The sequence below is a fragment of the Nicotiana tabacum genome, chromosome 22 (genome assembly GCF_000715075.1).
Source record: "Nicotiana tabacum cultivar K326 chromosome 22, ASM71507v2, whole genome shotgun sequence".
Classification (NCBI taxonomy): Eukaryota; Viridiplantae; Streptophyta; class Magnoliopsida; order Solanales; family Solanaceae; genus Nicotiana; species Nicotiana tabacum.
Window position 1 is genome coordinate 7,597,449 of NC_134101.1, and position 22,362 is coordinate 7,619,810.

A 22,362-nucleotide genomic window follows, 5' to 3' on the forward strand; every position below is an offset into this window, starting at 1 on the left:
AATATTGAAAAGCCCAAGAATGATAGAAGTTCAGCCCAGCCCAGCCCAAATATTATGGCCTACACTTGTCCATTCAAAAGGTTAGGGTTTTAGTGCGCTCGTTCGAAGTAGAAGAGAGTTGTGAGGGTGTGTATCTTAGCTGCTTAGCTCTCAGCAACCATGGGTATGAATCTGAACCTGCTCCTTCCTTCTCTACTGTAATTTCATGTACAATTTGCTTTAAAAAGAAGACGATTTTATTAATTTTACGTTATTTGTTTATGGATTTGAAGGTATATCACGAGATTCTATGCACAAAAGACGTGCCACTGGTGGCAAGAAGAAAGCTTGGAGGAAGAAGCGAAAGTTAGTTCTGCTGCCTTTTTCTTTTTCCTAAATATCTGTCTCTATCTATGTTACACGGATTTTTCATTTTCGGTTCTAAGTTCGTATATTTAGCAAAAAAGCTGCATTTAACCGTACTGTTATATAAACACAACGCGTAAACTAGTCCTATTAATGTAGGTCTATCTGTTTAGGATGTGTTTGGCATGAAGGTAATAGTTATTTCAGTGAAATAAGTGGTTTTCTCCCGTGTGAGGTTGGTGAGTGGAAAATATTACTCAGAAGAGTATTCGTTAGATATTGATATTAATGTCAGCAAAATAGGATAGTGTTTTGATGGATTTTTTGAGTTATAAAGATTGATAATGATGTTTGAGTGTTAGTTGGATCAAATGGTAGACAGGTAGAGAGTAAATGTTGGGATAGTAGTAAAGAGAAAGACTTCCATGCATAAGTAAGTCATATTTCCATTTTGGTGGGAAAATATACCAACAACAGAAAATGACTTCATTTCCGGCAACGAGTCATATTCCTTGCTATTCGTATTTGTTGTTTCTAAGGTAGAAGTAGTAAGTAATTATAGTAGTAGTTGCTGTTTCTAACACTTGCACTCTCCTCATGGAATTAGTGATTTTATTGGTAATTTTACCAGGGTAAGGAATAATATGCTTTGCTGCTCATGATTTATGTGTCTACTGCATAGCAATAGTAGTTCTGTTTATTTACTTCTCAAGAACTATCTTTTGGGAGATCCATATCAATCAAACAACCATGTGTCATCCAAATTTAGTTGGGGTCGACCATAGGAACAATTATTAGATAAAGTAAGATAACAGAACAAAATTGATTTGTAAATCCTTGTCAAAATTAATTAGTGCAGTAAAAGAAATTGCTTCAATGGTCTTTTGGTTGATTTGATATAATAAAACAAAGAAGCGTGATAACTGATATCTATGGTGAAGCAAAATAAAGGACATAAAATAGTTATAACAAAATGACTGCTATGAAAATATATCGTTAGCATAGCTGATGCGGAAAAAAAAGAATCTGATAAACTATGGTTTTGCAGTATGATGTTGTAGAGGAAAGACTCAACAATTTGGGCACACTGCTAATTTTGTGAGAATCTGCTTTTCTTATTGTTAAAGGTACGAGCTTGGCCGTCAACCTGCTAATACTAAGATCTCAGGTAACAAGACAGTTAGACGAATTCGTGTTCGTGGTGGCAATGTGAAATGGAGGGCACTGAGATTGGATACAGGAAACTATTCATGGGGTAGTGAGGCAACCACCCGTAAGACTCGTATCCTTGATGTGGTCTACAATGCCTCGAACAATGAACTTGTTCGCACGCAGACTCTAGTCAAGAGTGCAATCGTTCAGGTTGATGCAGCACCTTTTAAACAGTGGTACCTCCAGCACTACGGTGTTGACATTGGTAGGAAGAAGAAGGGGGCTGCTAAGAAAGAAACTGTCGAGGTACCCAACCTTTGCTATCTTATTTCCATACTTGAATATCATCATTTGTCTAGTAGCTGTTGATTCCTTGCTATCTGGCCTCCAAAGCTCTTTCATTTTACTATCCAATCGTAGTTCATCATGCCATGCGAATTATTACTGGTGAGTGGTGACCATGATCTGTAATTGTGTTTTGACTTTTGACATTGTTTGTTGTTTGGACATGATTTCCTGTTATGATCAGAAATAACTTGCCCAAGATTGAGAAAGAAGAGATAGGCAATGTATAAGTGAGGGGAAAAAATAGGTCTTCTTGACCTCGAATGATGCAGTAATCTAATAGCTTGATTCCTGCTCTGTTGCATTCTGCTGTATCCTTGGTGGAAATAATCCGAAATAGTCCCACTTATACCTGAAATGTTAAATAGCAAAAGGGATAACCACCCTCTTTTGCGTAGACAGACCCACTAAGAACATGAGTTGTCTAAATGAAGCCATTTTTCCTAATTTACCAACTACCTGCTAACTCACTTTACCTACAACTATTCAACTCCAGCAACTAATTTATTCAACTTTTATAAATGTATCCTCGCACTTATGTTGAGAATCTGAATGTCCAAATTGATGACCAAGTAGTAACACTTTCCTTCTTTCCCATATATATTGCTAATTTATTTTTGGTTGACACACGGCAGGAGGGAGAGGGTGCTGCTGCTGCTGCAGAGGAAACTAAGAAGAGCAACCATGTAGCCCGGAAACTTGAGAAGCGCCAGAAGGATCGCAAACTTGACGCTCACCTTGAAGAACAATTTGGTGCTGGTAGACTCTTGGCTTGCATCTCATCTCGGCCCGGTCAGTGTGGCAGAGCTGATGGGTAAGTTCCGCCTTAACAACCCTGCTTCATGAGAATGTTTTTGCATCTGTTCCACTCAAACTATGATATTTTATTGCTATTGACAGGTATATCTTGGAAGGCAAAGAACTTGAGTTCTATATTAAGAAATTACAGAAGAAGAAGGGCAAGACTGGAGCTGGTGGAGCTGCTTAATTGATGCTCTTAGATTTTTGAGACTAATTTATATGTTTTTCCTTTTTACCCGTTAATCAACTTGGTTTGTGAGGATATTTTTCTATATGCAGTATTCTTTAATCTTACCATGAGTTGACGTTGATGCCTGGACTTCATCTGTTATTGTTGGCGTTGATTAGTTGTTTCAGTTTCTTCTGAAAATCTTTTGCCACATTTTTAACAAAAAATTATAGAAATTGTGTTTTCCAGCATCTTTTTTATAGCCAGTTTGGACATCAGGTAGGTATGATTCTCATATCTACAGTAATTTTAGTTGCAAATACTGAAAGTCACTCATAAATCTTCAGACTTTCAAACTTTTTTTAGTGCATTTCATGTGTTACAAATACTGCTAGGCCTTCAGATGCTTTTTGCCAACTACGCAAAGATCAAATTAGTGCTAGAAGTAAGTGTGGCTTTTGGCCTTGGACTAATAATAATTCTTTTGCCTTTGTATTAGTCGAATTCAAGATGTCCAAAATATCAGCTTTGATACAAATTCCTGTTTGCCAAACTTGTATGTAATATAACTTGTCCTACATCAAACGAGGAAACACGACCATGAGTGAATGCTAACAACCACTTTAACTTTGGAAAAGATGGAATGACACAGAAATCAACTGATCAAATATCACATCCAAGTTCCAACTACCCTATCTTACTAGTTGTACACCATTATTGCTCTTTATTATCTGGTTGGTAAATCAAGTAATCCTAACTTTGAATTTTGATCGTCCACACCCCACACCATTCCCTTCCCCCCCCCCCCCCCAGGCTTGCCATATTCTAAATTTGAGAATGTCTTTTTACATTTACGTATCAAACTTGTACGAACAACAACAACAACAGGATCCAAAATTTAAAATTAATGAGTGTGAAGTAACACCATATGCGGATCCGGGATTTAAATCATGTGGGTTTAATTTTAAGATTTTTAACATTGAACTCATTATATTTTTAAAGTTATGAGTTCATATCTACTATTTTTGCAATTTTAATGAATTTTTACATACAAATTTTTATTCCGCGTCGAAAATTATGGGTTCAGTTAAACCCGTAGCTAATACGCTACATCCGCCTCTGAGTAACACTATAATAATATACATATTATGTATGTGTATGAAATGTGGTCGATTAGACAGCATTTGCTGCTATCTCTTCTCATCCAACATTTTAACGATTTTTAGGTTCAAGTATATTTTTCTATATAATTTGTTGATTCTAGATCAATATTCAATAAAATACACGCCGTCGACCTTTACTTGCACATTTTTTTGTTACTATAACAGGAAGTCCCCTATCTTTAAAGGAGCTTTATGGACTCCGCGGCTTTTTTATGTTAAGGGGTCCTAAAACTGAGTTTAGCCGCTCACTCACTTTCAGGGGCAGGGGCGGAGCTAGAGATTGAGGTGCGGGTTCTGCCGAACTCAGTAAATTTGGTTCAAACTCTATATTTATCTAAAAAATATATATTTAATATGTTCAAATCATTAATTTAGAACCCAGTAATTTAAAAGGGATAAAATTCCAAACCCAGTAATTTCAGATCCGGGCTCCGCCTCTGCTCACTTTCAAGATTGGTTGAGTCTAAGGACCCGTTTGGCCATATATTTTGCCAAAATAAACTTGGGTTTTATTTGGAAAACACATGTTTTGCCATAGATTTTGCCTACATTTTGGCCAAATCACAAACCAGGCCAAAATATCACTATTATATTTTTTAAAAATTGCCCCAAACTTTTGTATTTTATAAAAGAACCCACCATTTATTATTTTATAACGATGTTGCTTCGTCTTCTCGGTCATCTGATAGTGTATCATGTAGTTCATTATAAAAATGATAATTTTATATCAAATTTATTTATGTTCAGGACTATGGTTTGTAATAATATAATGAATGTTATTGATAATGGTACTGTTGGGTATTTGTGATAGTTTTTAGAACTTGTGGGTATAAGTCATGTTTCATGTTTTTCCAAACCAAACTTCACCCAAAACAGATGTCCAAACACATTTTCATCTTCAAACCAAACTTCATCCAAATCAGATTTTTCAGAATAAATTTGAGAATTTATGGTCAAACGCTAGCTAAATGTACTTCACAGAGAGTGAAAAATATAGGGTTCTTTTTCTCCTCTGATGCACTTAATGTAACATAAAATTTCATCGTAACTAGAAAGGATGCAAAATGGGTGTTGAGGAGACCAACCATTTGGTCATTCAGTTGTAATTTGTTTTTAAGTCCCAACTTTGTGTCCTACAAAAAGACATCAAATTTGCGTCAGTGTCTATTCACCTCTATCTGTCTAAAGTCTAAACGTTCTTTTCTTGATAAAGACTTCACTTCTTTTTGGCTTGTCATATTTCACTTTAATCTCGTGTCCAATTTGCGGAGGCTCTAAGCTTTTCTCCTTGTATGAAACCATTATCAGAGTTTGGCACATGATTATGACCATGAAACAAAACGTCTTTTTAAGAACTAAATAAATGTACAAGAAGTTATTCACATGTATGTCTGATGTACATCATTTGAGACTTTACTAGCACTGTACAAACACTATCACACTACCAAAAGCGGAACTAGAATTTAAAACTTATAGAATCGAGATTATTGTTTATTTGATTTAATAGGTTCTAAATTAATAGTTGATACATATTCAATAGATTTTTTAAGATAAATATTAGGTTTGGACTAAAATTACTGAGTTCAGCTTAACCCGTAGCCGAAGATCTAACTCCGCCCCCGTAGACAACCATTTTTTTTTTTTTTTTTTGTTGATTTATACTGTAAAAACATTGGAATATGAAAACAGATCCGATACCAATACGGACTATTTATTTCAATTGTTGTATTTAAACTTTGTGTCAACCTAAAGATCTGATCATATATATGTACTCACAACAACCGATGGCAACCGGCACGTACTTAGCTTAGCCCCGTGCGCACGGCACCTTGCGGCGCTACTTGCACGAGGCCTCGCAGTTCCGCTGCCAAAAGCCATCAGCCGCCACGAGCGATGTCGCCTCCCGATGTTGCCCGCAACAATCGATGGCAATCGGAACGTACTGAGCTTAGCCCCATGCGCACGGCACCTTGCGGCGCTACTTGCACAAGGCCTCGCCGTTCCGTTGCCAAAAGCCATCAGCCGCCACGAGCGATGCCAGACACAACTCACAACAACCGATGGCAACCGGCACGTACTTAGCTTAGCCCCATGCGCACGGCACCTTGCGGCGCTACTTGCACGAGGCCTATGTTGTTTGTCCTGGTGAAAAGAACACTCGTGTTTTGATCGCTTTGAAGCATATGTTGAATAGTTATTTTATATGTTTATCTATCTTTCAAAAACATTTGTGTGTTTGATTTTGTAGGACTAATGCGAAGCTGAAACTTTTTTCTAAAAAATATAATTATACAAAGTCGCACCTCTTGTTACAAAATAATAATAATAATAATAAAAATAATAATAATAATAATAATACTCCCATCTTTCAACTTAAAATCTTAAGTCCACATTTGTAGATGTAGGCAACATGTTCATTTACCAAATAATTGCTTGAACATTTGCTCTGTAATAGGTGTGCCCATTTTGAGTTACCAACAAAGTCAATTACCAAATTGGTATAATGTTTGAAACGTGCAAGGATAGAATTTCTCTTCTAAAAACATCTTTCTTTCCCGTTACATCTTGTTTGGATGGTTGTTACCTATTGTATTGTATCGTATTGTTACTTTAAATATGATGTTTGTTTTGATTGTTACTTAAATTTTATTGTATCGTATCGTTAAATCCGTCGTTACGTAACGACGAAATGTGCCACTTTATGTAACGACCAATTTGGTATGGTTGCATCGTTATCTTGTCTTTTTCTCTCATCTCACCCTTCATTATTATTAAATAATTTTATTTTATCATGTACCCTACCTTTTTATATAATAAATTTATCCTGTATCATAATTTTTCTTTATAATATTGCAAGTTTATTCTCCATATTGCTGGTGTGTGATATCATGAAACAACAACAAATGATACAATCTATCCAAACATTGTATTCATCAAATGATACAATACAATACAATATGATACGATACATTATGAAACGATGTGTGATCCAAACAAGCTGTTAATCTCTGTTCTTTTTCATTAATCTAACTCATCTGCATATAAAAGCACAAACTTATCTAGGTTCAATTTACTTTTTAAGTTTGCCAATTAAGTTAATTTTTTAAATATTAATGGTATACTTTGTCAATAGGCACCAAGAAAGAAAGTTCCTCGCAGAGAAATGTACATCAAATATTACCAAAGACTTTCTTTATGTCAGCTGAGTAATTCGGTAATAAAGTAAAAAAAATGACTCGAAGTAAAGAAACCACTTACCTTTGCTCTTTTTGCTTTTTGAGCTTTGTGAATTTAGTGTTTTGGCGTCGAACTATATATGTGTGAAAAAATAAATATAAATAGAATTAAATATATATTTTAAAACTTACAACGTCTAAATTCGAATCTACCACCGTGAATGTAGACATAATTTTCAAGATAGTTATCAACTACTATGAAATATATAGACAGATATAGATTCAAAATTTTAAACCAATTGATGCAAACTATTATTGCTGATTTATAATATTCCAGAATTATTTTGCAAATGTCTCAATTGTCTTTTTACTGGCCAATTCAATTCATTCCTAATTAATCCTTACTGCTGCATTCAAAAAGAAACTGAAGTCTTTGAATTTTAGATTGGAAAAAGAAAAGTAGAATTAAAATGCACACAATTATTTGTCTTATTCAGACAAGGAGAGTTACATTAGGCCAAGAACAAGACATCAAAATCCTGCCAGGAAATCGTCGTGAAAATTACCTTTAAAAATCGTAATCTAACCTTGGAAAATGGAAACTAATATTGGAATTATTTGATAGTATAATTAAGTGTGAACACAGATCTAAATGACCCCAATAATAGGGGATTAGATTGAAATTTAACTTCCAAACGCATCTCATTACATGATTGTTGTTTTCTTCTTTTTTTAAAAAATTTCTTTTTATGGCTGGGAACAAATCTGTCGGCCTTTTATTTTGAAGTATTATTAGCAAAATGTTGTGTGATTGTTAATTCGGACGTAGCCTCGTGGTAAATAAAGTGGGTGCAAATATTAAAGATCAGAATCCAAATTCTAACGCGACACAAAAATAAAGCTATTTTTTTCTTCTATTTAAACTTTGATGGACAGATATAAGAAATATTGTACAAGCAAATATTCGATGAAATAGTTTACATGCACGTAAGCTGATTTAAACATCATCATTTAAAAAATATTATTAAAAAACAAAAGAAATCATTTTTGAAAGAATCTTTCTTATTAAAACAAGATATGGCTGCAAAGCAGAAATATATATTGTTAAACCCCATAAACTTGATTTTTACTAACCTTCTTCCAAGTTCCATCAAATTATTAATCTATCTTTTTCTAAGGTATCTTTACATATCTGAACTCCACTACTCCACTTAACCTTTTCCCTGTTCATTTAACTATTTTGGATTAGTTGAAAAATTATTAAAGTCCTCTGATTCATTGGGTCTAGTCAGAATCTCACCAATTGACAACCTGGGATTTTTTTGATGTCCCCTCTTAAGATAATCATTTTTTCATTAAGAAAGAAAGTAAGTAGATTTACGACTTTATTTTTTATTTAATTAGACTTTTCAGCTCTGTAAAACAGAAGAACAGAAGCTTCTCTTTCTGGTTAATCTATTGAAGATTATCCCCAAAGAAAATGTGCTATCGTGGCATCTAAGGGTGAAAATTATGTACTATAATTCAAATTTCAATGGACACAAGAAAAACTTATGGTGATTTCTTATAATCTATCTAAGTTTTAGTTACGCAAAATATAGCAAGTACTCAATTAATAAAGTCGAGGTTCACGCAAGATGATCCAACCACTAATGTTATTAAAAAAAGATACGCTTGATGGGAGAATGTAAAAGTCAAGAAGTATGGTAGAGGGTTAGTAGGTAGCCACACGTTTTCCTTTTCATATTAGTAGTATTAATATTTCTCCCGCTTTCTCTTATTTCTAGATTTCTAGTAATACATGTTGTTGGCTTCAGTTATCCAATTTTTCTTGCTTTGCTACTGCTTCTTTTCCATGACTTCGCCATTATTATATTTCTTTTTAGTCGAGCGTATATCGGAAACTGTCTCTCTACCTTAATAAGGTAAGGGTAAGATTTGCGTACACACTACCCTTTCCAGATTCCCATCGTAAAATTTCACTTTGTATATTTTTGTCATTGTTTATCATGGTTGACTACTTGACTCCCATCTCAAACTAACTTAGGGTTCTAACAAATTAATCATTTTATATGAGACTTTTAAGCAAAGAAGGACAATAACACAGCTGGTTACAACATAACTAAATAATCATAAATGGTTGGAAAACTTCTGATTTAATCACTGTATAATTTGACACCAACCATAAGCAAATCTTTTGAAGATTTGGGATATATCTTGTCAATTGATATGATTTACGTAAAAGAACACTAATCGACAATGATTTGGAATATAAAAGCTCGTAATAATATCTCTATTTTTATTGCTTTACAGAGAAATGTATCTTACATGAGATGCTGTTAAGATTATGCACCCAAATTAAACTCTTATTTCCTAACATTATACAGTAGATACTACAGCTCATCCAAAGTAAAAATTAGAATGCTCAGATCAATTATAGATTACAGTAAGTAGGAAAATAAATCTCTTAAAACTTCACCTAATCTTGTCAATTAGCAATTTATGAAGCAGATTAAACTAAAAATCTCTGCTTATATACAAGCAGTCTCTTTCTCCTGTGGGGGTAAATTGTGGTCCTGTGGATAAATGAATTGTGATTACATATCAAGTTTCATGTTAGACGTCGAATTAGGCACTGCATCAAAAGAAACAAATGTATTAATCACAAGTTAATTTTTCTCTCATTATTAGCTGAAATTCATAGTATAAGCAGCGCACTTCCTAGTGACAAATTCAGAATTTAGACATCTCGGACTCTGAAATGCATGTCTAACTCTATTTATACTTGCTTCTCGTACTATTTATACTTATTTTTCACACATGGTCAACCCCGAAATACTGAATGCTGCACTTTCCCATCATTACTTCCTCCGCCCCCAAAAATAAAATAAAATAAAATTTTACGTCCCCTTTTCTTACCAGGAAAAGCTTGTGACTGCAATGTTAGGTCCTGGTAAGAATTTTGGCTAAATCCCATCTGAACAATTGTTTGCAGTTCATCCTCACAGATTGTGTGAAGCTGGATCAAGAAAGTTGACACAACCAAATAAGAAAATGCAAATATTTTTACTGCCAAGGACATATAATATGAATAGTAATTTTGCCCGGTTAATTACCTGATTAAGATTTTCACAAGATCTATCTAATGGGAACATATGTTGTTGTAAAGAGCCATTTGATTGGCATATCTGAAAAGAAAAAAACCCATAAATTCAATTAGAATGTAATATAAATGTTACAAGGAAGCCATTCATTGGTTTGTTATGTTGCTCGCACTCTCGAAAAATGTACTGGGTGCGTGTTTAGATCCTTCAAAAGTATACATTTTTGAAAGATCCGACATGGGTACAGCAGTATTTTGGAGAGTCCGCGCAACATAGCTAATTTGTCAAAAACTTACATCTTTTGAGATGAAATTATCTATGTGAAAATCCATTCTTGGGTTCACTGAAGCCAACTTCATGGATAGGAACTACAAAATGTAGTATTAATGATAATTGATTAATTAGATAATGAACCAAAGAAATTGCATGTGCCATTTTCATAACATGCTTTATCAAAATCTTGAATTACCTCAACTTGGCGTTGGAGAGACTGTACATAATTTATAATTTCATCAAGCATTAGTGCTTTTCCAGTCACCTAGTAAAAATTGTTTATGCAGGTTAAAATTGGACTTAAAATGGAAGTTAAATCTTCATCTGATCATAAACAGAGTAAAGAGAATCAGAAACAAAGAAATTACTGAAGCATTTGGGACAAACCTTATTACAGCCTGGTACAAGATCTTGCAAAAACTTCATTCTTTGACTGATCTTCTCTCGACGGACCTAAGCAAATGGCAAACAAAGCGATCATTAGATAATACTACAGATGAAAATTTCGCCTCCAAACTGTTAAAAATATAATTGAGTAAATAAAAGTGTATCCCTCCTAACAATTTAAGCTAGCGTTTGAATATAAATTTGGTTGAAACTTGAAAAAATAAATTGAAGTTGTATTAAAAAATAATTTTTGGAAGTTAGAAGTTAAGTTTATACATACATTTTATTTGGAAAAAATTGAAATATTATGAGTGGAAGAAAATTTCTCCGAAAAAAAAATTCAATTTTTTTTCCAAATAGGAATCATATTCCATGAACAAACTGTGTTTTTAAATTCTTTTTGAAAAAAAGAACCAAAATCTATGATCAAATTGGAGCTAAGTATTTAGACAAGTTGGTCACATAATTCATACTGTCATAACAATATATGTTAAAAAATATTTAAGTTAAATTAAAATGTATCCTATCTAAAGGATAGCTGATCACACGGTTCAACAAAAAAACAAAAAAGAAATCAAGAATTTAAGAGGCTTACTCTTTCAGCTAGACTATGACTATCAGTGGCTTGACCTCTTCTTGCTCTAACATGAATCCAATCCTTTGCTGGCTTTTGCTCTTCCTTTGCTTCTTTCTCAGCTTCATCACCTTCACTACCATTTGTTTCCTCCATTTTAACTGTTCCATTTTTCTTCCCATTACCTTCTGTTGATTTAGATCTCTTTTCCTTTGTACCATCTTCAGCTTCAGCCTCATTATACTTCTTTCCTTTTCCTTTTGAAACTGCTTTTCTTTTCCTAGAATTCAATTCCTTTGGTGTTTTTGACCCAATTTCACCACTTGGGATTTGTTCAGAAACAGAACATTCTTCATTGGAATTGGCATTATTAGGACCTGAAAATTTGCCCAAATCCAAATTTTCACACATCATTTCCACCTGGGTTTGGCCTGAATTTTTGTTCTGTAGTACAAGAGAAGGGCTACTCGATATTCTAGATAATTTTCCACTTCCCATAGGCTCATTCCTAGATCTATGACTCAATTCTGTATTGTTTAGCCCAAATTGACTCGTTCTGCCATTAAAACTACTGCTACCAAAACAAGAAAATTTAGCAGCTTTATGTGAAAACTCTGGATTAGCTGACACTGTAGGAAATTGAGGAGGATTTACTGGAACTGAAATATCAAAATTTGGTATATTATTTCGTAATTTTGGAGGAGAGTTTAAAGGTGTACTATAACATGAAGTCATAGTGGAATCACTGTTATTAATATTATTAATATGATCATAATTCACAGCATAATCGGTGAATTGAGGTGGAGGAGAGCTACAAATTGTGCCTAATTTTCCAATTAATTCGCGGAGTGCGAAATTATCGTTGGAATTTACAGAATTGGAGGCAACAGGAGATGAGACCATGGAACTCAAAGCTGAATCGAAATTGGTGTATTGATCTATAGATTTATTGTCCAAATGGGTGTTTAGAAAACAGTCTGAAGATTGCCCTGAAATGGAATTTAATGGAATTCTGGGTTCAAATTGGAGGAGCGGTGGAATTCCACCATTAGAGAAGTAGTCTTTATCCATTGAAACTAGAAATTAACTCAAATTTTGACAAGAATGAGATTGAGTTATGGCTAATTTTCTCCTACTTATTCTGTAAATGTGGACTTATAGCTAGAGAAAAAGAGAGAAAGAAGGAGTTTGGTTAATGTTGGTAGTAGAAGGAGAAAGAAGATGAGGAGAGAAAGAAAGAGGAGGAAGGATAATAAAATGGGAGAGACTGAGATTAAATAGGCGGAAAGGAAAAGTTTTTGTTTTGACATTTTTGTTTATCCAGTAGTTTATGTATATGAGAATAATTGAACCAGTAATGTGAACTATACTAAGAAGTATTGAACCAGTAACGTGAACTATAGGTCTAAGAAGTATTGGGAAAAAATAATTAGAAATGATATAATGTGTCTCCAATTCACCTGAGTACATGACCTTACATAGAAGGATATGGAGAATGAGGATTAAGATAGAAGGTCAGCACGTAGTTGAGTATTGTCTCGCTTCCGGTGGGAGAGGTTTGGTGGTCGTTTGGAGCTCATTATCCGCTTCTTCTGTCATACTAGTAGTATTACTATTAGTACTATTCTGGTATTGTCTTATTCTTTGATTTTTTTATTATTACATGTTATTTCTTGTGCTTCAGTTATCTTATTATTTTGTTGTTGTTAATGTCCCCCCTTTTCAAATGCTTTGTAATGCTTTCCTTATTATTTTTTCATGGCTTCTTCATTACTAATTTTCTTTTTTAAAACTGCTTTGGAATGCATTTATTGAGCTGAGATTCTATCGAAAACAGTCTATCCGTCATCACAAGGTAGGAGTAAGGTTTACGTACACACAACCTTTCGCAGACCCTACCACTATAGATCCAAATATACCCCTGTACTTTCGAAAAATATTTAAATGTAATATGAGTCCAAATATACCCCTACCGCTATACTTTGAGTTCAAATATACCCCTCATTTAAACGGAGTGACACGTGTCATCGTCCTCTTGGTCAATTCTAAATATCTCCTAATTAATTAAAAAGACTCATTACCCATACCCGAAAAGTAATTTTTTTTTTGTAAAAACTGGAAAAAACTGATTTTTTTTTACTAAAAACTGAAAAAAAACAAAAATATTTTGCAATCTTCTAAAGCGTGTAAAAACTGGAAAAAACTGAATTTTTTAAAACTAAAAACTGAAAAAAATGAAAATATTTATTTTTTTCCAGTTTTTACAAAATCATTGCTTTAGAAAATTATTTTTCAGTTTTTGTTTTCCAGTTTTTACAAAAAGAATTGCTTTAGAAATTATTTTTCAGTTTGTTTTAAAGCAATATTTTTCTAAAAACTGAAAAAAAAATATTTTCGATTTTGCCAGTTTTTATTAAAAAAAAATTCAGTTTTTTTCAATTTTTACAAAAACATTACTTTTGAAAATTACTTTTCAGTTTTTACAAAAACATTGCTTTAGAAAATATTTTTCAGTTTTTTTTTAAGCAATTTTTTGTAATAATAAGGAAAAAAAATATTTTCGTTTTTTTCAGTTTTTAGTAATTTTTTTTTTCCAGTTTTTACAAAAAAAATTACTTTTCGGGTATGGGTAATGAGTCTTTTTTATTAATTTGAAGATATTTAGAATTGGCCAACAAGACGATGACGCGTGTCCCTCCATTTAAATGAGGGGTATATTTGAACCCAAAGTATAGCGGCAAGGGTATATTTGGACTCATAGTATAACGAAGGGTATATTTGACCCTTTTCCCTTGTGAAATTACATTGAGTATGTTGTTGTTATTGTTTGTTGTTTATCATTTTAAATTGTAAATTTGCCTCAAACTGCAGTTACATAAAAAATTCTCCTATAATAAATTACAATTTAAATAAAAGAAAATTTGACTTTATAAAGATCTGTTATGTTTTTTATATATTAATCTTTTTTATTTTTGGGCGAATCACGAAAAATGATATCATATAGTAACTACATTGATATTTATAATGAGTCGTAAAGCTAACACGAAAGTCCAATCTCCCTGTTGAAAGTTGAAAATTACCAATTATCCCTTTATCTATGCCTTCGTAAAAGCTTTCATCGATTCATGCAACAAATTTCCCCTACATTACTCTTCGTTTATGTCATGAACTAGTTCTACATAATTTATTATGCGAAAATCGTTTTTTCAAATGAAACAGTTTAACGTGTTTTTGGCAGGTCAATCACTGTATTATTCCAACTTAACCGATTAAATCGGATACTGTTGGATTTTCATACTCATAATAATAATAATAATAATAATAGTAGTAATATAATAATAGTAGTGACAATAATAGTAATACAAAATACAATGACAAACATAAACTCATGTATTTCTCACCTCTCTTCCCATAGGCACCAAGCAGAATTAATTAAGTAGATTGCTGGTTTAAAGGTTGAGAGCAAAGTCCAAACTAGCATATTTAATGGAGTAATTATTTCGTTAAGTGGTGAATTTTATGTGACGGTGTAAATCAAAATACTATAGGATGTAAAATTATCCTAAAATTTTATATTAATCATCTTTAAAGGGTCAATCAATCAATTATACGTCAATTCCAAACTGGTTAAGCATGTCATATTAATCATAAATTACTATTCTGAATGTAGAGGATTTATCATTTTTTTGGATTTATTTTTACTTTTGACCATTTACTTATTGTAACTGCATTTCAAAGCTCCAATATTTCTCGGTAAATCTAGTCAGAGCAGTAGCGATATAGTAATAGACCTTCAGGCAATATTACATGATCAAAATCTGCAAAGATGATTGGATCTGCAGTTTTATTCTGTTCTGTTCTATTCTATTCTATCAGAGATGTATTAAATAGTTTAAAGAACCAATTGAATGCTGCATCTAAAGATAACAGGATCTTCTATCTTTTTAATTCATGCAATACTTACAAATTATTATGTCTCAAAAACTCTGCACATTCAGATCTAAATCTATTATCCTTTTCTATTATGAATTACCATTACCAAAGGAAAACTAATGTATTAACTAGCAAGCATATTTGATGGGTAGCCAAATAGAGCCGGAGTCAAAATTTGAAGATAATGAGTTTTAAATTTGCCATTGAACTCATACCTCATTTTAGTTATTGGATTCGCAATTAAATATATTGAATTTTTATATATAAATAGAGAGTCTAAGTAAAATTGTTAGGTTTGTCTAAACCCGTAAATAATGTTATAGCCAACTTCTGTTGGCAATTCAGTGAATATGATGTTATATGGTAGTATGGTTGTGACAACATACCCAATATTATCTCACACCGTGAGATTTGAGGATGATAGTGTGTACGCAGACTTTACCCCTACCTTGTGAGGATAAAGATGTTGTTTCCGATAGACACTCGACTGAGAAAAGTATAAGCACCTTACATGGTACTAATGTATATATCTGTATTCTTGTCGAGGAATCTCTTCTTAAAAAAACGTGGTGAAACATCGAGTATATAGGCAAAGATATGTCCAAAACAAATGACTTGTAAAACCTCCATTTCCCTCTCTCATTTGGGCGGTGGAAATGAGGATTGGAGATTAACATTGTTATACTCAAAAAATGCAGCCGCAGTGTCAGCTATAGTTGTCAAGTTCTGGCCACAAATGCAAGAGAAATGGTTGGAATTTTTAATCCTTAACAAAGAAAGTTCACATTTTATCGAATGAGAAAAATGTGATACAAATGCTTAATGGACCACTGGTTTCTTCTTGGGATGTACATTTAGTTTGTGAAGATATTTGGCATCTAAATATCTTATGTATATAGGTAGGAATGTTTTATTTCTTAGTGAGCCTACCACATGCCAATATTTTTAGTATCATGTGTTAAAATCCAACAAAATAAAATAAAAATGAAAATGTTATGAAACCCAAATACATGACATGCCAAACTTTTTTATGATCTATAAATAGGTCTTTAAGTAGAGTTTCCCTAGGTAAGAGGATTTTTTAACAACAAATTGATCAAAGATTCATAACTCCTATTCATTTCCAATCATACAACAAAGAGGTACCTACCCTAGCAAGAAAACAATTTGAGGAAAAATAAAATTAGAAGCAAAACTTAGAAAGGGAAAGGGATTTTACAACTGGAGCATGTGGTTAGGTATCCTTTTCAGGCAAAGAGGTGTTTATCAATTAAGAAAACAGGTGCTTCATATTCATTTTTTGAGTTCTAATCATCTTTCCTTGTTGAATTAAAGACTACATTTCTTTTAAAGCTTTCATTTATGCAGTAGGCAGGGGCTAATAACTCCCTACTTTGACCAGACAGTGGCAAAGATTGAAATGTAATAAAATTGCAAGGCAGATACCGTCCAAACGTTTAATGTTTATATACATGATACCGTAACGAATTTATACAGTTTCAATTACTTTAAAAACCTATTCCATGATCTGTAACAAGTACTGGTTGACAATCTATAAAAGAGGATAATACCATGTTACAACTGATTAAACAATATTGATAGTTTAATAGTTATTTATAGCACCAGAATAATCCCTCCGAGAATTACCTCCATTGAATTTTAAATACTCCAAGATGATAGTCCAATTTGAACACCAACTTAGTACTTCACCTAATATACAAAACACTTAATATTATGTCATATTGGGGCGGAGCCCGAGTGTAGAACGCAGGTTCGGTCGAACCCAATAATTTTTGTTCAAACCCTATTTTTGTTTTAAGAAATTCACTAAATATATACAAATTATTAACTTAGAACCCAATAACCTAAATGATAGCAATTCTGGACCCATAAAATTTAAATCATGGCTCCGTATCTGCTCACACAGGGAGTTTGGACTTTGGTGTTCGTATAAAAAAAAAGTCCATATTACACCTAAAGAAATTAATACTGTAGTAGTTGAGAAAATAAGTTAGATAACGTGGATAAATGCAATTTCCTATTTTTGGGGTCTTTTTAACTGGTCAAAATTCAACCAACTTCCATGGCTATGCAATAGGAGGATCTAACACTATGAACTGTGCTAGTCTTTTGATGCTCCAGGTCAATTATGGAGTTATTATTGTAGTATCTCACAGGCATTAATTTGCTTTTTGCAATATTTGACTATCAACTTTGCCACAGGCATTTATGTCCATTGGACTCCCTAGTCTAAACTATTGCGCAGCCTTTTCCTTGTTCATATATTTGTCATATATAGGCTCACTCATTGTCTTTGACCAGCATCAGCTCATTGCCTTCAGTACATTTTCAAGTTTTTACAGCAAAGTACGAGGAGATTTATTATCAATTTGATGTGATGTTCAAAGCAAAAACCTATACCACAATGAATTTAAGCTATATAAATCATTAATTCAGAAAAACAAAACTCCTTAAATATTTTCTCAAAAAGTAGACTAAATTAGAATAACATTGTTCTCGTATAATTCCTTAAATAGTTTTCAGCTTAAAGACCGAAGTATTTAACTCATTGCCTTCTCTAAGGAACCTAAAATTTAACTCATTGCCTTCTCTAAGGAACCTAACAATTGCTACCCCAATATAAACAAAAAGAAAAGGAACACAAATAAATAAATTAATAAAGGTGTGTTTGAACCAGAACTCATTTGTGGTTCTTTTTGACAAAAAGAATAGAAATACGTGTAAAAAAAAAAAGGTTACCTAACTATGTATAACGTTCTTTTAAAGAGCGCTATACCTTATCGGACGTTTTGGACGTTAAGGTATAGCGCTCTTTAAAAGGGCGGTATAAATATATAATACCCTTATAAACCGCGTTATGCCTGGGCTGACATAGCGCGGTATATAAAAGCACTATATGTATAGCACTGTTATATACCGCGTTATACATAGATAAAAACGGTCCCCTTCCCTTCTTCCCCACGATTAAAACCAGTCCCCTTCCCCTTTTTTTAAAAATATCTGCAAGTGAACCCCACCCGTCCCATAAAAAGACAAGATTGTTGGTCACACATCCTAGCCATCCATTCTTATTGTTGTGGTTTGCTTGTTTCGGACTCAAATATTCAATTCTTCAACTTTTCGAAAAAATAAATCGAGGTATTCCGATTTTGTTTATGTCGAAACTCGTATAAATAATGCATATTAGGTGTTTTGAATGTGTTCCATGTTGTTTTGTATTTTTTTTTTTGCATTTAAATTGGTATGTTATTTTTATCCGGACTAAGATATTAGTGTTCTAAAAAAATATGTAAAAAATGAGAAATCATTATTATTTGTTAATAAAAATGTTAATAAATTACTTTTACTGTTTTATATGTATTTTTGTGAATGTTTTGTGATTAAAATGCATTTGTTGATTTTATCTAGTTTAGATTATTTATTTGTTTAAAGACTAGTAATATAGTGCCCTTTAAGCTTAGTAAAATGTAGAACCTTTTAGCGTAGTATCCCTGTTGTTTAAGTATATCTTATACTGATAGATCAAACACAAACTCTATCCAATATACAAAAATTAATTATTTAATTTACAAAATAAACATACAAAATTATGAAACTAACATGTAAAATAATAAAATTGACACATACAAGAATTTAGGATAGCTTGGTGCTACTGGGCCTCAAATATCGAGCCTGAAACCCATATGTGAATACTTTGTCCAATTAAATATTGTATCTAACATGTAAAATAATAAAATTGACACATACAAGAATTCAGGATAACTTGGTGCTATTGGGCCTCAAATATCGAGCCTGGAACCCATATGTGAATACTTTGTCCAATTAAATATTGTATAATTATAAAAAATAATTATTTAATTTACAAAACAAACATACAAAATTATGAAACTAACATCTAAAATAATAAAATTGACACATACAAAAATTCCGGATAGCTTGGTGCTACTGGGCCTCAAATATCGAGCCTGAAACCCATATGTGAATACTCTGTCCAATTAAATATTGTATAATTATAAAAAATAATTATTTAATTTATAAAACAAACATACAAAATTATGAAACTAAAATGTAAAATAATAAAATTGACACATACAATAATTCAGGATAGCTTGGTGCTATTGGGCCTCAAATATCGAGTCTGAAACCCATATATGAATACTCTGTCCAATTAAATATTCTATAATTATAAAAATTAATTATTTAATTTACACAACAAAATATACAAAATTATGAAACTAACATGTAAAATAATAAAATTGACATATACAAGAATTCAGGATAGCTTGGTGCTACTGGGCCTCAAATATCGAGCGTGAAACCCATAGGTATATACTCTGTCCAATTAAATATGATAAAAATTAATTATTTAATTTACAAAATAAACATAGAAAATTATGAACCTGGAACCCATATGTGAATACTTTGTCCAATTAAATATTGTATAATTATAAAAATAATTATTTAATTTACAAAACAAACATACAAAATTATGAAACTAACATGTAAAATAATAAAATTGACACATACAATAATTCAGGATAACTTGGTGCTACTCGGCCTCAAATATCGAGTCTGGAACCCATATGTGAATACTTTGTCTAATTAAATAATGTATAACTATAAAAATTAATTATTTAATTTACAAAACAAACATACAATTAATATTTTTTAATTTACAGTAGACGACATGGGCGTGCCGCCTATGCATCCCGGACCTTTCTGCGATGAGCTATTAGTGTTACAGGGCGATCATAGGTCCGCCCGCGTATGGGAGGGAGAGTTACTGGCCCAGACTCTCCGCGCCAGGAGAGTGGACGACATGTGAGATTTTATGAAGGACACAAATCTTCATCCCCATGTAGTCCAGCACCTGCGGGTTACAGGCTTCTACAGGATTTTGGAGATCGGGCGGCTGCAGCTCGACTGGTCTTTGGTCACGGCCCTGATAGAGCGGTGGCGACCGGAGACGCAAACATTCCACCTGCCCATTGGCGAGGCCACCATCACACTGCAGGACGTGGAGGTTTTATATGGGCTGCCTGTTGATGGACTGCCCGTTGCACTACCTCAGGCCATGAGAGAGATGACGCATGGGCAGTATTTGGACATGCTGCAGCAGCTCACTGGTTTCAGGCCATAGGATGATACTGCACACTCAGGGGCCAGTCGCATGAGTTTGACAGCTATTCGACAACATTTGGAGATATTGCACCCCGACATCACTGGCGAGACAGATGATCTGCATATTCACCGGTATATGAGGTTGCTGCTGCTCCTTATGTTTGGAGGGGTCTTGTTCCCGAACACTTCGGGGAACCTAGTCAGCTTGAGATTTCTTCATCATCTTCAGCGGCTAGATGATTTATCCCAGTACAGCTGGGGTGCTGCTGTTCTCGCCTACTTGTACATGCAGATGTGTCGGGCGAGCATGGGCACCCAACATAACGTATGTGGATTTTTGCCGCTGCTACAGGTGACAACATATTCGAATACTCTATTCATTATAACATATCTAGTAAAAATTTATCTTAAATTTTACGTCAACTTTGTATGTTAGGTTTGGGCCTGGGAGCGGTTCCTGCAGTTGCAGCCACCTCTCGCCGCCTATATTTCTTAAATCTCTTCATCGGCAGTGGCATAAATAGGAGGTGGGTTCTCCGGCGGGGATACGTACATATCTACGAGGCTCGACATAATCTACCCCTTTGCAGGGATTTGTTGGATATGCTGGAGGACGCACAAGTAAATGTATACCTAAGCTTACTTGGTGTAGCTTCACATGTGTTGCGCATACTCACGTTTTCTATTGTTATTTAATAGTTCATCTCGACATCATACAACGATGACTTGTTAGGTAGCCTGCCCGATTATTGCTCGGTCGGCCGACTGATTTGGAGCACTTTCGTCCCGCTGATGTGCCTCGGTATTGTGGAGCATCATGCCACGGAGCAGGTACTTCGCTAGTTTGGCCGTCCGCAGCTTGTACCGAGAGGGACCACATGGGAGCCCACACATTACCAGCGGGATGATCGTTCCAGGGTGGACGACGAATATATGGCATGGCTAGAGGCGCATGTCGATACTTGGGACCGGCGAGCTGACCTGATTCAGCCCCCCTCACAGAGCCAGACGGATACTATTCATGAGTATATGCCCTGGTACCGCCGCGTTACCCGACTTTTCATCGGGAATCCCATTCATCGAGTTGGCGGTCGGTATGTTCCATTCTCCGGGCGGCACGAGGCCCTGGTATATTTTCTGGTATTATTACTTATATAACTGTAATATAGTGTTCTGTAGTTTATATTTTATACGTTGTGCAGGCTATTGGCCTACATATAGTCTACCAGATGGGATTGCAGATGCAGCAGCATGCCGGCGAGGGAGCGACCGCTTTGCACGATTGTGGCCGGCAGGTTGCAGAGGTGGCTGCCCAGACACTGCAGCGAGCCCGAGAGGATCAGCGCTTAGGACACGACCCTGCTTATGTCGCACCAGAGCAGTACCAGCGAGATAGGGGTGTCCCACGAGGTAGGGGTGCCCCATGAGATAGGGGTGCCCCACGAGGCAGGGCTGCCCCACGGGGTCGTGGTGGGCGGTGAGGAGGTGGTCCCCAGCAAGGGGGCGTTGAAGCCCCTGTTGATGATATTGATGCTGATTTGCCGGGTGACCTTCATGAGCCGGACGAGTATACCAGCAGCATGCCGTCATACAGCCTTAGGCTGCAGCTCACTCCATGGACTTCGCAGGTGACCTCGTCAGGTCCATTATTGATCACGGGCACGGACATTATCGGAGAGCATTGGAATGCATACTTCCCATGCTCATCGACCGCTGCTGAGGATCGGCCGACCCGAGATGTGGATAGTGGGCGCCGGCTGAGTTATGGCTCATCATCGAGGGTAGCTGGAGAGCTTTC

The 22,362-nt window shown here is 34.4% G+C and overlaps 2 protein-coding genes across 3 annotated transcripts; one reads left to right on the forward strand and one right to left on the reverse strand.

Annotated features, from left to right (window-relative positions):
• Nucleotides 1-29: 29 nt before the first annotated feature.
• On the forward strand, nt 30-2,954 carry LOC107824096 (small ribosomal subunit protein eS8-like). Its single transcript, XM_016650820.2, has 5 exons — nt 30-163; nt 273-345; nt 1,473-1,803; nt 2,478-2,656; nt 2,743-2,954. Exons 1-5 carry the CDS (start codon nt 160-162, stop codon nt 2,828-2,830), a joined length of 675 nt encoding a protein of 224 aa, XP_016506306.1. The 5' UTR covers nt 30-159; the 3' UTR covers nt 2,831-2,954.
• Nucleotides 2,955-9,414: 6,460 nt separating this feature from the next.
• On the reverse strand, nt 9,415-12,739 carry LOC107824098 (transcription factor bHLH62). 2 transcript variants are annotated; one of them, XM_016650822.2, is made up of 7 exons: nt 11,511-12,739; nt 10,916-10,981; nt 10,725-10,793; nt 10,552-10,623; nt 10,268-10,339; nt 10,071-10,170; nt 9,415-9,786 (listed from the first exon to the last, which is right to left on the reverse strand). In XM_016650822.2, the coding sequence occupies exons 1-7, from the start codon at nt 12,558-12,560 to the stop codon at nt 9,749-9,751; spliced, it is 1,467 nt and encodes a 488-aa protein (XP_016506308.1). In that variant the 5' UTR covers nt 12,561-12,739; the 3' UTR covers nt 9,415-9,748. The 2 variants fall into 2 exon arrangements, with proteins under 2 accessions (XP_016506308.1, XP_016506309.1); XM_016650823.2 differs by lacking the exon at nt 10,552-10,623 and having other exon boundaries at nt 9,604-9,786; nt 11,511-12,702.
• Between the last annotated feature and the right edge of the window lie 9,623 nt (nt 12,740-22,362).